Source organism: Amblyomma americanum, chromosome 3, assembly GCF_052857255.1.
Source record: "Amblyomma americanum isolate KBUSLIRL-KWMA chromosome 3, ASM5285725v1, whole genome shotgun sequence".
NCBI classification, from domain to species: domain Eukaryota; kingdom Metazoa; phylum Arthropoda; class Arachnida; order Ixodida; family Ixodidae; genus Amblyomma; species Amblyomma americanum.
This window is the reverse complement of record NC_135499.1, coordinates 40,337,303-40,352,302: the sequence shown is the minus strand read 5'-3', so window position 1 is coordinate 40,352,302 and position 15,000 is coordinate 40,337,303. Positions and strand designations below refer to the sequence as shown.

Here is a 15,000-nt window from a genome sequence, read left to right as displayed (position 1 = left end):
GACTCACGGGAGGCTTCGTCCCGGGCGCGCAACGGCGGAGACGGGCCTGGCACCCACTCTGGGACAAGCCCCTGTCAGGGGGACTTGCACCGTCGTAAACTCCCGGGAACGTTGCCTCCCATACACCACATTTCCCGACCGCCTGCAAGGACGGGGGATTCGGTGCTGGGCTAGGTCCCGTTTCGCTCGCAGCTACTCAGGGAATCCCTGTTGGTTACTTTTCCTCCGCTTAGTGATATGCTTAAATTCAGCGGGTTGTCTCGCCTGATCTGAGGTCGACACAGATGTGCGCTCTCGCGATCGATTCCGGCGCGGTCCAGCGCGCGCGCGCGTCCTTCCCCAATCGTCCGGCCGACGCCTTCCGCCCATTCCTCGCTCACAGTCGGCAGCACCCTCGGCGACTGCGAGCGAGACTGGAAGGCGCCGCTGGCCGGCGCTCGGGACCGCGCGCTTGCGGTTTGCGCGGATAACGCAGAGAGTTTCGAGCCCCCGACCGCCGCGGCCGAATTTTTCCCTGCCGCACCTCTCTTTCCCTCGAGAGAGCGACCTCGGCCTGGCGTAGGGGCATCGTCAAGTTTTGCGTCGCCCCCGCCCCAACTGGAGTGGCCCAGTTTTTCTCGGGGCAGAGACTGCGAAGCACTTAGACCGACGGCGGACTGCGCTCGCAACGAGATCGCGTCCGTTCGACCCTTACTCGACTTCGCGCCCGTTCGAGGAGGCGGTCCCTTTGCATCGGGTCCGGGGGGACCCCTTCGTCACCGCGCCACGGCGCGCCTCTGCGCCTCGCCCGAAACTGCCGCGCACGAAACGCTTTCGCGCGCCTGTCGCCTCCCCGCACCCCGCGCGAGATCTCCCTTCTTCTCGCGCGGGCGTGCCCGGACAGGGGCTCCCGTCTCTGCGTTTCTCGCAGCAGTTCGGCTACACGTACGCGGGCCAGCGGGCAACGCTTTGCCGCCCGTCCACACGGCCTCGTCTCCCGTCGGGACCGCGCTTTCCCTGCAGGTAATCCCTTCCTGCGGCGGTCGCCTTCGGAGGCCAGACGCTCTACGGCTAGCAGCCGCCGTCCCGCGTTACGTCGTCTGCGCAGGGCGACCCGACTCGGCCGCTTGGAGCGCGGCTGAAGGGTTCGACCCACTCTCCTCTTCCGCAAAGTCTTTCGAGGGATCTTCGGCGTTTCGTACAGAGCCGTCCTCTTTGCCGACACGGTCAAAACGAGTCGCCGGCCGCGCCATCCCCGGGCGCCGGCGTCTCTCTTGATATATGATCCGACCCTCAGACAGACGAACCCAAGGGAAGACCCAAGGGCGCAATGTGCGTTCGAAGAATCAGTGCTCAGTGTGTCCTGCAATTCACACCAAGTCTCGCAGCTGGCTGCGTTCTTCATCGACCCGAGAACCGAGTGATCCACCGCTTAGAGTCGTGCATTTGGTTTGTTCAATTCCGTACAGTACAACCAGGGTTTTAGGCACCGGGCTCCTCCCCTGGCCTCCCCGACTGCAGTTTCGTCCGACAATTCCACGTTCCAGCAGCCGTCCGTTCGGCATGCTTGCGCGGTGCCTCAAAGCCGAGGCGAGCAAGGTCTCTTCGAAGCTTGTGTGCGACAATGGCTTGCGCGTCGCTAGAGACGACGAGGCATTTGGCAACCCTAAGGCAGACGTGCACGGCGCTCTCAAGTTCCGGTCTTCGCTGGTGCCGTTTTTTTGCTGTTCACGGTTTGCTGTTCAGCCCGTTTTCTTTAAGCGGTCGCACGGGTCCGACGACCATCGGTTCACCAGGAAGCACACCGGTAACTTCGTCATCAATTGGGCAATAACACAGAGCTTTTGCGCCGTTCCCCGAGCACGTTTGTTCTGCCGTTGTGTTCGCAGCGACGTCACCCCCGGACTCCCAAGCAGCGGTAGCTCTGTGTGGACGGTTCGTTGCCGCCCACCGCTGCGCCCTCTTTGGGGAAGGGGTCATCTTTCGCTCAGAAATGCCCCTCGAGTCCGCCGCCCCAAGGGTGCGCCCTCGTGCTGCGCCCTATCCGACCATTTCGCCACATCATTGCTTCGCTTAAGAGACAGGCACCGCCTAGCCGTGGCTACGCAGCGCGTACTTGGACAGCCGCCAGACGGGCGTTCGTCAGACTACTCCCGCAACAGGAGTCCACCGGCCACAGTGCCATGGACGGCGTTTCGGTATCGCACCGGCAGACTACTCGAAGGCTGGGAAGGACGGAGCAGCAGGAGAACCCCGCTGCCGCAGGTGCGTTCAAAATGCGGGATTACAACCCCTCGTCCCATTTTTCCCGGTGCCTCCTTTCGCCCCGCCGGCACGGCTTCAGACATCGCGCCCGCACTGCGAGACCTCTTGCGGCGGCCGTTCCTTATAAGTACTGGGCCGCACGCGTCCCGCCGCGCGCGCGTTGTTGCGAAGAGTTACTTTTCCGTAGCCGGCGCGCAGCGTTTCCTCTCGTACTCCGCAGCAGCCGCCGCCGTTCCCTTGGCGGCGGGCAAGCCTTTCCCTCGGCCAGCCTACCGACTCCGTCGCGACTCTCATGAGCCAGCGAGCCGCGTTTCCTCTCGTACTCCGCAGCAGCCGCCGCCGTTCCCTTGGCGGCAGGCCGGCCTTTCCCTCGGCCGGCCTACCGACTCGGTCGCAACTCTAACGAGAGCCAGCGAGCTGCGGTTCCTTTCGTACTTCGCAGCAGCCGCCGCCGTTCCCTTGGCAGCGGGCCGGCCTTTTCCCTCGGCCAGCCTGCCGGCTACGTTCGAGTCTCTCCGACAACGAGTGTCGAAGACCGAAAGGCCACCAGATTGGTGCGTTACGCCGTTCGAACCCACGGAAGCAGTCCGTCCGACATTCCCTTGGTGACGGACCTCCGCTGGGCGTAACAATTTTTGCAGAGATGCGGCATCAGAATCTCGCAACTCCGCGGTTGAGGCCTTCCCCCGCTTATAAGCGGGGGCGGCGCCGGGTGTGACAAGCACAATCCGGTAATGATCCTTCCGCAGGTTCACCTACGGAAACCTTGTTACGACTTTTACTTCCTCTAAATGATCAAGTTTGGTCATCTTTCCAACAGACCGGCGCAACCGAAAGGCCGCGCCGGACATCGGTCCGAAGACCTCACTAAATCATTCAATCGGTAGTAGCGACGGGCGGTGTGTACAAAGGGCAGGGACGTAATCAACGCCAGCTTATGACTCGCGCTTACTGGGAATTCCTCGTTCAAGGGGAACAATTGCAAGCCCCTATCCCAATCACGAAGGAAGTTCCACGGGTTACCCAGTCTTTTCAGACAGGGATAAAGACACGCTGCTTCCTTCAGTGTAGCGCGCGTGCGGCCCCGGACATCTAAGGGCATCACAGACCTGTTATTGCTCTGTTTCGTGCGGCTAGGAGCCGCTTGTCCCTCTAAGAAGGTTGTAAGGTGCTGGGAACCCCGCACCTATTTAATAGGCTAGAGTCTCGTTCGTTATCGGAATTAACCAGACAAATCGCTCCACCAACTAAGAACGGCCATGCACCACCATCCACCGAATCAAGAAAGCTCTCAATCTGTCAATCCTCCCAGTGTCCGGGCCGGGTAAGTTTTCCCGTGTTGAGTCAAATTAAGCCGCAGGCTCCACTCCTGGTGGTGCCCTTCCGTCAATTCCTTTAAGTTTCAGCTTTGCAACCATACTTCCCCCGGAACCCAAATACTTTGGTTTCCCGGAAGCTGCCCGCCGAGTCATTTGAGTAACTCAGGCGGATCGCTGGTTGGCATCGTTTATGGTCAGAACTAGGGCGGTATCTGATCGCCTTCGAACCTCTGACTTTCGTTCTTGATCAAAGAAAACATTCTTGGCAAATGCTTTCGCAGTAGTTCGTCTTGCGACGGTCCAAGAATTTCACCTCTAGCGCCGCAATACGAATGCCCCCGTCTGTCCCTCTTAATCATTACCCCGTATTCCAAAAACCAACAGAACAGAAACGGGGTCTTGTTCTATTATTCCATGCAAGTTTATTCAGGCGACTCGCCTGCGTTGAGCACTCTAATTTTTTTAAAGTAAAAGCGCAGGCCTCCTCGAGACGCACCAATGAAGGGCACCAAGAGAGGACCGGCATGATGTTCAGTCCGAGCCGTCGCATCGGGTAGATGCACTACTCGTCTGGAACTGAGATCCAACTACGAGCTTTTTAACCGCAGCAGCTTTAGTATACGCTATTGGAGCTGGAATTACCGCGGCTGCTGGCACCAGACTTTCCCTCCAATTGATCCTCGTTAAAGGATTTAGAGTGTACTCATTTCAATTACGGGGCCTCAAAAGAGTCCCGTATTGTTATTTTTCGTCACTACCTCCCCGTGCCGGGAGTGGGTAATTTGCGCGCCTGCTGCCTTCCTTGGATGTGGTAGCCGTTTCTCAGGCTCCCTCTCCGGAATCGAACCCTGATTCTCCGTTACCCGTAACAACCATGGTAGGCAAGTAACCTACCATCGAAAGTTGATAAGGCAGACACTTGAAAGAAACGTCGCCGGCTCATGGCCATGCGATCAGCACAAAGTTATCCAGAGTCACCACAGAGTACGGGCAGAACCCGATGGGTCTTGGTCTAATAAAAGCGCCCGTCAGCCAAAGGCCTTCAGGCTCAATGCATGTATTAGCTCTAGAATTGCCACAGTTGTCCAAGTAGAAAGAAACGATCTAAGGAACCATAACTGATTTAATGAGCCATTCGCGGTTTCGCCTTATTTCGGCATGTACTTAGACATGCATGGCTTAATCTTTGAGACAAGCATATGATTACTGGCAGGATCAACCAGGTAGATGCATAGGCAAACCCTTGTCGCTCCTCAAGGGAGCCCTGTCGCGGCCGATCGGGGCCCCTCTCACCCCTCGGCGCGCGACGCGCATCTTTTTCGCGGCAGTTCTCGCTGCCCGTGCATTGTTCGAGCTCGCTGCGGCATCCGACCCGAAGGCCCGGTTATCACCGCGCGGCAAGAGAGCACGCGCCCTTAGGCAAAGCATTTGTAACGCGCCCACCAGTGCGCACGCGGCCGCTAGGGCCGCGGCGTTCAGGCACTGGACGGCGCTTGCTGCGTAGCCGAGACGGCCTAGCCGCCAAACGACGGGACACGCCCGCGTCTTCGGCGCAGTCGCACGGAATCGAGTCCGGGTAGCACGGAACACACTTCGTAACACGTGGGAACAGCGTCGTCCGACAACCAGCCCCTATCGCAGACGCGGATGAGGCTGCAGACGAATGCCGTGGGGTCCACGGGACGGGGACACGCTGGGCACGAGGCCGCATATCAAGACCCGTACGGCGCGCGCGCGCTCGGTTGCACGCCACCGACAGCGCCACAAGGACCCCCATATAGTAGCAGCGATAAGTACCCAGACCTCCGTGGGTTGGTAAGTGGCCGTACTCGTGCCGATCTCGCCGTAAATTTGGCGCAAATCGTGCGGCACCCATCGGCGGCATCGCGGCGCGCGCGTTTCGCGGCGCCCCGCGCGAGCCGAACTCGTGGACTTGGCCGTGGCGCTTGGCGCCGTGCTCGAGGCGCCTTCGCCGCAAGAGCCGCGCAAATCGTGCGGCACCCATCGGTGGCATCGCGGCGCGCGCGTTTCGCGGCGCCCCGCGCGAGCCGAACTCGTGGACATGGCCGTGGCGCTTGGCGCCGTGCTCGAGCAACAACCTTTGGACTATTCAAGGCCCTTCCATGGGGACCGTGACGTCACGCCAGTGGTCCCCGGCACCCCGGCCGCTGCTTTCGGTCGCTTGTCGTTCGCGTTGAATCTGTCGTGGCTGCTTGTTAGAATGACACCCAGGTGCGCGTCTGTTGCAAGGTTTTTGCATTCGGTAATTATTTAGCGAGTTTGACTAATGCACTCGGGTATTTTTTTTTTCGCTTCATTGAGGCATGCACCGCAACGATCTAAGGCGGCTTTTTAGACTTGTTAACAGCGTTCTGAAAAAGTCGCAAATGCATTTGTACAAATGGGTTTATTGACAGGAAGGGTTGGAAGCGACCTATTTCATTTCTTGCTTAACGTCTTCATTTTTCTGTCCGCAGCTTTTTTTTGCGCGGCACTTTGAATTTGATCATTTCGCATTCTGCAAAAGTTGTTCAAAGCAACGTTTGTTGCGGCACGCACTACATGCCGCACGAGTGTCTCTGGTGTGTGACCATTCTCGCAGGTTTCCAAGGCAACATCTCGCCGAAATGAAATGGCAGTGGAGCTAACAATTGCATGTTGGTTGCTAGATGCAAGGAATGCGTTTCCATTTTCGCCCGTGGTGAGCTTTTCAACAACAAGCGTCGTAACCAGCACCATGTGCACAGTGCATGGCTGTGGGAACTTCAACCCGCCTCTGGAGAGGTTTGCAATCATTTTGCAAGATTCAACTTCTATATTCATATCTTCCAGAATGAGTGCGCTGCGGCAAAATGCACAGGGAAGTTTCTTTAGGGCTGCATAGGCACAGTAGCCAGCTATGTAGGTAACAACTTCCATGTCATGCTTTGGGCTTGAGATTTCTTCCTCGGAAATCAACACTGAAAAGTTGTGCGGTGGCATTTCTTCGTCGCTCTCGCTGTTGTTGTCTGGCTCGGGAAGCATCAGCAGCTTTTGTAATCGAATTTTTTTTTCGGACTCCAAAAGCTGCCGCACAGAAACATGGTACTGCGCCCCAGCAAGCTGCCGGTAGCGACCGAAACGGTCTTCAAGGGTGTCCGTTTGGAACTTTCCTAGCAGAACATACTTCAATTTTAGTTCCTCTAGGCAGTACCTCGAAAGCTCAATAAGCGAGTAGCACGTCAGTCTCAAAGCAGAGTGGGTTTCTTTTGTCATGCAGCCACTGGTCATATTAAAACTGCGCCAAGCGTCCAGCCAGTCTACGATACCATTCAAGAATATTATCTGTTGATCAGAGATTGAACTGATTGGATATTGAAGGGGGTCATTCAGACGGCGACCTTTGGAAGGTATCTTTACGTTCACTATTTTCCACCATGTTGCTATGATGTTAATGAAGAGAGCTGTTGAGCTGGAATTCATAATTTTCAGAGCCTCGCCCCGCATTTCAAGTGCGTTTGAGACAAATGGGTTAATGACGTCTAACGCCAACTTTACATTCTGTCTCTCCATGGGAGTTGGATAAACGGCTTTGGAATTTAACTTGTAGCCGAGCTTTAGAAGCGATGTCTTTTTTAATGCATATAGCTGCCGCACGGCACCAAATGATGCAGCTTTCGTTCTGGGAGGCCCATCGGGCAGTACTCCAGAAAGACTCATTTCAGGAAAGTATAAACATGTTCCTTGGTTCTTCTGATTTATCCAATTGTTCCGGATGCATTTAAGTACGTGCACAGTGTCAACGACATAAAAAAGGGGGCGGCTTTTGTCGGCTGGGTGGGGATACACAATGCTTACTTCTCGGTTCTCAGAGAAAAGCGACATCATCTTTCGATTTAGTGAGTTGTTGTCGGTGATTACAGCTATCACCTTAAGGCCCAATGATTCCATTTCTAATATTATCCTCTTGCAATAATCATGCAGGATTTCAGAGTTCATTTTAGCCACTGGAAGAATATGAATAACGTCCTTGTTAGCTGACAGGAGCGACTGTATCATGAAAACGTGGGCAGTTGTGGCTGCTTCTTGTGAATTCGCTGACGATCCTACTATGCTGCCTCCTTTATAATCAAAGTATGGCTTGATGTGGATTTCATCAATCATTAGAGTCACTGTCTTTTCGTGCGACTCCATGAACTTCACTCTTTCGCGGATGTAGGACAGAAAGTGGGCTTCGTTTTGTTCTTTCATTGGGTCACCTCCATGTTTCGAGCAAACGCGGCGCAAAGTAGAAGGATGAGGCAATGTCAACATTGACGCTGATCTCGCGAAGTTATAAGCATGGGGAGAAATTGAGTGCAGAATGCTGGAAAAAACTAAAGTATCAGCACTGTAGCGACGAATGGGTCCAGCGAGAGTGAGAGTGATTTGCTCATGTAGCAACCGAATCAAGGCACTTAGTTCTTTCGTTGCGTCACTCTCTTCGGTTAGTTCATTCAGCAAGGAGCCGATATGCTGCAACACTGTCGTAGTTTTAGATGCAGTAGTTTCTTCTGATGTTTCAGTCATGTGCTTTTCTAGCTGCTCAAGCAGTACCGACAACGTACTAGTGTCACGCACGGCTTCTGGAATTGCCCCTCCACAGGGTAAGGAATTCAGCTTGATCATGCCTGCTGACACTGAAAGTGAGAGGTCAGCAAATACGGTGACGGAAAATCTAACATGTGGTGAAGGATTTTCCTCGATGCGTAGAAACATCACACAGCGACTGTTGACACTGATGGTCGAGAAATCACTGTTGCCAATACCAGAAATTTTGTGTTTGAGGTCTTGAAATGATGCTATCGCAATTCTTTGCTCTTCGTCTTTCTTTGTCTCCATCGAGCTCTTGATGGCTTTGCCCAAGGCCTCGTCTTCCATTCGAGCTCTTTTCGAGGCTGGAGATTCGCGTCGAGTGTGGTTCGTGCTCAAGTAAGCAGGGCAGTTCGGAAAAATAGATGGTACTGCATCGGACACTAGATGAACCCTCTCAATCTCAACTGTCAGAGTCTTTCCTGATGCTGCATCGAAGTGTGATAGCTTCCTGATGAGGTCATTCTCTTGAAAGTGAAGTTCACAAACCTGCGCAATGTATGAAAAATATGTAGTCGCTTATTGTCGGTATATGGACACACTATTTCATAATTAGCCTAGTATTAAGCAGTTCAGCTCAGTACTGCATATTTCTGTTCATTATTCTTGCCCTGCCCTAGCCAAATTGCAATAAAACTACCAGTATTTTCTCATCAAACATTATTTAAGATTTTTCTGACCTATTGATCGAGCACGCGGGACATGCAGGATACGGCATAAACTTCAGTTACTCACCTTAGAATGTACGCTGGGTGTGAAATCCTTCCGTGGGATGGCTCTAATCCACGACTCTCTTCGACTTGCATCCTTGGGAAACGCGAAAACACGCACCTTGGGACCAGTGTCATAGTTTCCGCGACATCCAGGGACACAACACCGTCCCATGTTGCGCCACGTGAAGCGTTTGCGTCTGCTTAACGCCACATTCTTGTTTCAAGCACTGGTGATGCTGTCACACTTCAATATTTTGCACGTACACATACACACACACACAAATGTATGCACACGAATGCAAGCACCCTTGAGCACGGCAAAAAAAACCCCGAAAATAACGTCAGCGAAGAGCGATGCAGCACCAAACCTAACCGACAGAGTAGACAGGGACGACTGAGAAGCTTGGACTTGCTCAAAATTTTTTTTTGGCTGGAACCTGTCGCTCCGGAATGTTCGGAATGTGCGGGGGCGCTCGTCGAAGACGGTGTTGGCCCGTCGGAGAACAGGACCACTAGCGTGACGTAGACTGCCGGGGAGAGGAGGACGTGAGCAGGCCTTGTAAAGTCGAGAAGGTGTTGGCTCGAGGCGCCTTCGCCGCAAGAGCCGCGCAAATCGTGCGGCACCCATCGGGCGGCATCGCGGCGCGCGCGTTTCGCGGCGCCCCGCGCGAGCCGAACTCGTGGACTTTGCCGTGGCGCTATCGGCCCCTCTGTCGGCACCGCGGTTCCGCCGCGGGACCTGGCCAAATCGCGGGCGCGGCAGCGCGGCCGGCATCGCGGCGCACCACCCGAGCCGTACTCGTGGACTTTGCCGCCGCGCTAAACGCCGTACTCGAGGCGCTTTCGGATCAAGTGTCGCACAAATCGTGCGCGAACTCGTGCAAATGCCATGGGCCGAGGTCGCCAAATGCACAAATGCGCCTCCGGGGCGGCGAGAGGCGCGTTTCGGACTTCGCCGACGATGCGCGCACTCTACGCCTCCGCGTCTGCCGCGGCGGTATGCCCCCCTTATATATGCAGCGATAAGTACCCAGACCTCCGCGGGTCGGCCGGGGCGGCCTCTCTTGAACTGCTATAACTCCGCCGGGCGACGAACTAGAGTAGCGCAAAAGGTATCAAATTCTTCGTCTTTCAGAGGACTATACGCTGATGTAAAAATTATACGGCCGGACTTAACGGGACCAGCGCGAAGTTTGTAAATGTCGTTAGACCCTGCCCGAGCCAGACAGCCTAAACGCCCGTATCTTGGGATAGATAAAAAGCACAGAGGCGAAGAGGGTGGCAAAAGCTTCGCGCTTTCCAGCCCAATACGCCGATGCAAAATTCGCACGCCTCCGATGCCTGGTACGGCCGCAAAAAATTCTCAAACGTTACCGGGGCGAGGAGTCCTTTGTGCAGGGGCGAGCGCTTATCGCTTGTATCTTTCGATGGGGCAAGAAGAGAGAGGCGAATGTGGCACCAAACGATTTGCCGCTCCGAGACCTATCCTGCGATGGAAAAGTCGTGCGCCTCCGATTTGCGGGAGAGCGGCAAAAACTTGAAAACTCTATCGCGTCCGCCCCAGGCGAGACCGCCTGAACGCCTCTATCTTCGGCTAGTGAAGAAGCAGGCGGACGAGTTTGAATTTGAATTTATTTCCACAAACAAGGAGATACAATTGTTGTGAGAGATACAAGGGGAAAAAGCTTCTCAGGGTCAGCTTGACCGACCACAGTGCCGTTACAGAGGCTGCAGCAGGGCGGAGGTGAAGGCTTATAAATGAACCAGGGGTTAAAACAAATTCAAAACAAGAAACCCAAAAAGATACAATTGCAACAGTAAAAGAAAAAGAAAACGCCGTACACCGCTTATTACAGAAAGACATAGAGGCGCACAAAAATATCTCAGGCAGGTTTCTCAAAAAACAAAACAAAAACAAGTGAGCACGTCGATGTCACATCGAGTAATGTCATTTAGTGACTTCGGCAACCTGTAGCTTAACATTTGTTGACCACAATTAGTTCGCTTGCGAGAAACACACCAAGTCTCCGGATGCTGGAGTAGTGTAGGGGGCAACGCGTATTTTTTTTAGATTTTCTTTTTTATTCACGAAAGTCCGACAACACAGTGCCTTGGTGCAGAGGGCAGACGAACGGCGAAAATCAATCCGCCTGACTGGGCCCTATGCACCACTCGAACGCAACAGCAAGGAGCACTTATATAGACACACAGATACACGTTATAATGACCACAATAATTGTAGAGCACAACTTTCAAGTATAAACGTTCATTCCATTCTTATTACTCAGAAAACGCGTCTAAAAAATCGCAGAAAAGGACAGTGCAAGAGAAGACAAATAAAACATAACTATAGAAACTGAATGCGTGCCTAGAAAAAAAAACAAAAAAAATATCAGAACAGACCAATGTGGAAGACTGGGCGAGTTGGTGGGTAGTAATTCTAGAAAAAAACAGCGCACACAGGACAGGGACCAAGGGAAGAACCGACGACACGAGCGCTGACTTACAACTGATTTTATTAGGCGGAAAGTGAACACTATATTTAGGAAGGAAGTAGCAGGTACAATCAGAGGCAGTCAACGTCAAAGAGGTATAAATGGCCGATAAAATCGATAAAACCGTAAGGGGTGAAGATAAAACAAGATAAAACTCAACAGATGACAAGCCATGGTGTAAAGAACGCTAAGACACGTGAGTAACACGTACAATGCCATGAATAACAAAAAACCGAATACAATCAACAGGTGGAAGGCATCTGAAGGTGTGAACAAAAGCAGTGTGAACAAAATTTAACAACTGACATGCGCTTGAAACGGATAACCAGGCACATAACTCACACATTCATCCGTTTTCTTTTTTCTTTTCTTGAGAGGTACGCCACTTCTTTTTCTGATAAAACTACAGATGGCGCGCTGACGCAGTTGTATTTATTGGATTTTATGTTGAAGGCTTCCCTACTTATTTGATCCGAGTGGCTTCCTATGATTTTACAGTTTTCAAATTCAGGATGACAAGCACTGCAAATGTCTGTACAAGGCTTTCTCGAGTTACTTTCAAGGTACCTGTCCTCAACCTACTGTGCGTGGAACGAGCACATTTACCTGCAAAAATCTGGAATACCCATAGGATCATGTTTAGCACCCATACTCAGTGACATTTTTCTGGCGTCTACAGACAGGACCTTGGCTTCCATCCTTCCCAGCTCATCTGTTATAAGGACGTTTCGGTATGTCGATGATTATCTCGTGGTCATAAATAGCCACAAGCAGGCGTTCCACTCAGACCTTCAGAATATTTTGCATACTTTCACTTCGACCATGTTCCCTCTAATCGTAACTCACGAGGTGCCAGTAGACAGCACTATCAGATTTCTTGACATCAAGCTGGAATTCCAGGTCCATCACATTAGTTGGAACTATGAACCACGTAATAAGAAACCGGTGATTCATTACCATTCAGCACATTCGAAATTAGTGAAGAGAGCAATCGCGAGTCTTTGCATGTCTAACGCGATCAAGAGATCATGTCCTCACAGCATGCTTTCCAGCTTTGACACACAACGCAAATAGGTTATTAGGGGCAGGCTATCCCAATCACCTGTTCATCTCCGTCGCCCAGAAGCTTCAAAAGCGGATGAAAGGAAAAGAAAGGATAAATGAAGGAGGTAGAGACAAAGAAAAAAAGAAACAAAAAGTCGCAGTGATCCCTTATCTCCACGCTCTGTCCCATAATCTGAAAGAAGTCATGAATAAAGCAAAGGTGAAGGTGGTGTTTTCAGCTCCGGAAAAGCTTGCAAATATCTGCAACCGCGTTAAACCTCCTTCCAAGACAGCAAGAACATGCAGCAAAAAAACATCGTAAACAATTCGTACCGTGTCAGAAGGAAGTAATTTATTCAATACCTTTAACTTGCGGAGACAAATATATTGGTCAGATGGGCAGATGTAGTAATGACCGATTGCGGGAACATAATAAAGATGTGGAAAAGGGGGTAAAAGGACATATAGCAGCCCACATAGGAATTTGCAGTGCTTGTCATCCTGAATTTGAAAACTGCAAAATCATAGGAAGCCACTCGGATCAAATAACTAGGGAAGCCTTCAACATAAAATCCAATAAATACAACTGCGTCAGTGCGCCATCTGTAGTTTTATCAGAAAAAGAAGTGGCGTACCTCTCAAGAAAAGAAAAAAAGAAAACGGATGAATGTGTGAGTTACGTGCCTGGTTATCCGTTTCAAGCGCATGTCAGTTGTTAAATTTTGTTCACACTGCTTAAATCCTTGTCACCTTCACATGCCTTCCACCTGTTGATTGTATTCGGTTTTTTGTTATTCAAGGCACTGTACGTGTTATTCACGTGTCTTAGCGTTTTTATGGTTCTTTACACCATGGCTTGTCATCTGTTGAGTTTTATCTTGTTTTAACTTCAGCCCTTACGGTTTTATCGATTTTATCGGCCATTTACACCGCTTTGACATTGACTGCCTCTGAGTGTATCTGCTACTTCCTTCCTATATATAGTGTTCACTTTCCGCTTAATAAAATCAGTTGTAAGTCAGCGCTCGTGTCGTCGGTTCTTCCCTTGGTCCCTGTCCTGTGTGCGCTGTTTTTTCTAGAATCAGAACAGAGCATTGCAAGAGCCGACACAGATGCAACATATGTGTAGAAACTAACTGTGTACCTACCAAGAAAATTAAAACAAATGTGCTAAAGATATAAGCAGGAAAAATAAAATAAAAAACTATAGTGCATTTCCCAGGAAGTGACTTTTCGCTCGCTTACGAAAAGCAGACAGGGAAAGATGAATTAAATCGGGATGGGTTCCAGTTCAAATGCTGCGTAGCAGAGTTGGTTCTGTTTCTTGGTTTCTGTATATTTGTGCGTCTAAACCCATATCGTTCGCGAATTTTGAAAAAAACAACAACAAAAAAACATTGTTGTCGATTGGCTACGTGTTCCAGGAATGCCGCCCGACACTGTCGCTGGCAGTGTAACGTTTGCATAGGTAGTACTCGCTGAAGTAGGAATATGTGGAGTCATATCTTGAAAAATTTTCAACAAAGCGAATAGATAGATCTCTTTTGCAATAAAAAGGGCATTTCAAGATTACATTTCCCAGTGACTCCCCAGATAAGCGAACAATAGCGAAACCTGGAATGAACTGCACTGAAATAAAGCTGGCGCCAAAATGTCCGTTGATCAGCGACATCAAACTTTCCAAATGTTGAAAAGTGTTTGTTCGTTACATTGGCGAGAGCTTCGCCTCTTAGTACCCCCCGCCCCTGTTTATATATCATCAACCGGGATTTCTGTTTGCGGTATTTTGTAGAGTTTCCTCTACAGTACGCCAGGTCTTTTGCGGATCGCAGTGAATTCGTTAGAACCTTCCACTGCAGTGATGAATTCGAGATTTATATATGTCCGAACCTAATTTATTCCTATCTTATTTATGCTGTTCTAGAATTGACAGCTCTCTCGTTTATTTTTTTTTTAAATATGCCAAACAGGTGATTTCGGCCTCTTATGCGCTTTACTAAAGCAGAAGTTTTTCGCAAGTTGTTGGCGCTTTTCTGCCCTTGGTTAACATTGCTACAGTAAAAGCGCAGCTCTATTATTTTTTGCGACTATTGTGTACTACATTAGGGTCAATTTCGCAAAGACAGTACACATTGGAGACCATGTGTTCATTTTTTTTTCCTGTGTTACAGGCTGAATCGAGGTGTAGTGATTTGTGCACGCCATCTTGGAATAAAGCAAGAGGTGGTCACTAAAATCACTTAGCAAGACACCTGGGTCCTGTTCGTCGCAATTAGTCAAGCATAAATCAATTAGGGTCTCACCCGACCCCAAGTAGCACGTGTAGGCGCATTAACAATGTTAGAGAAAACATGTAAAGAAATGATGTCGAGAAAGTCACTTGTTGCCGCTGATTGTTCCAGCACATGTTATGGTAAAATCGGCCATAATTACAATTGGTTTCTTATCGGTATGCTATCAAGAAAAGAACAAAATTCTTGCAAAGGGGGCCGATAACCAACACCGAACACAGAACCGCTTCTATTGATAAAAATCGCAGACTTGAAAAACTGTACTTCTATGAAAGATTATTTT

At 50.9% G+C, this 15,000-nt stretch overlaps 1 protein-coding gene, 2 non-coding genes and 1 pseudogene across 3 annotated transcripts; all 4 read right to left on the bottom strand.

Annotated features, from left to right (window-relative positions):
• The window catches only part of LOC144126462 (large subunit ribosomal RNA), a 2,257-nt pseudogene extending 2,002 nt beyond the window's left edge, over nucleotides 1-255 (bottom strand).
• A 1,011-nt stretch (nucleotides 256-1,266) lies between these two features.
• On the bottom strand, nucleotides 1,267-1,419 carry LOC144126492 (5.8S ribosomal RNA). Its single transcript, XR_013313527.1, has one exon. It is a non-coding gene; the product is annotated as a 5.8S ribosomal RNA (ribosomal RNA).
• Nucleotides 1,420-2,976: 1,557 nt separating this feature from the next.
• LOC144126458 (small subunit ribosomal RNA) lies at nucleotides 2,977-4,789 on the bottom strand. The gene has a single exon (XR_013313505.1). It is a non-coding gene; the product is annotated as a small subunit ribosomal RNA (ribosomal RNA).
• A 1,113-nt stretch (nucleotides 4,790-5,902) lies between these two features.
• LOC144123693 (uncharacterized) lies at nucleotides 5,903-9,458 on the bottom strand. Its single transcript, XM_077656474.1, has 3 exons — nucleotides 8,910-9,458; nucleotides 6,123-8,663; nucleotides 5,903-5,935 (listed from the first exon to the last, which is right to left on the bottom strand). Exons 1-3 carry the CDS (start codon nucleotides 9,057-9,059, stop codon nucleotides 5,903-5,905), a joined length of 2,724 nt encoding a protein of 907 aa, XP_077512600.1. The 5' UTR covers nucleotides 9,060-9,458.
• Between the last annotated feature and the right edge of the window lie 5,542 nt (nucleotides 9,459-15,000).

What these genes read in the sequence shown, in the direction of transcription:
- LOC144123693 (XM_077656474.1), bottom strand. Translation starts at nt 9,059, where the DNA reads ATGGGACGGTGTTGTGTCCCTGGATGTCGCGGAAACTATGACACTGGT. An exon ending in CACCCAGCGTACATTCTAAG is followed by an intron (nt 8,664 to 8,909) that starts GTGAGTAACTGA and finishes TACATTGCGCAG; the next exon opens with GTTTGTGAACTTCACTTTCA. An exon ending in AGACACTCGTGCGGCATGTA is followed by an intron (nt 5,936 to 6,122) that starts GTGCGTGCCGCA and finishes CGACTTTTTCAG; the next exon opens with AACGCTGTTAACAAGTCTAA.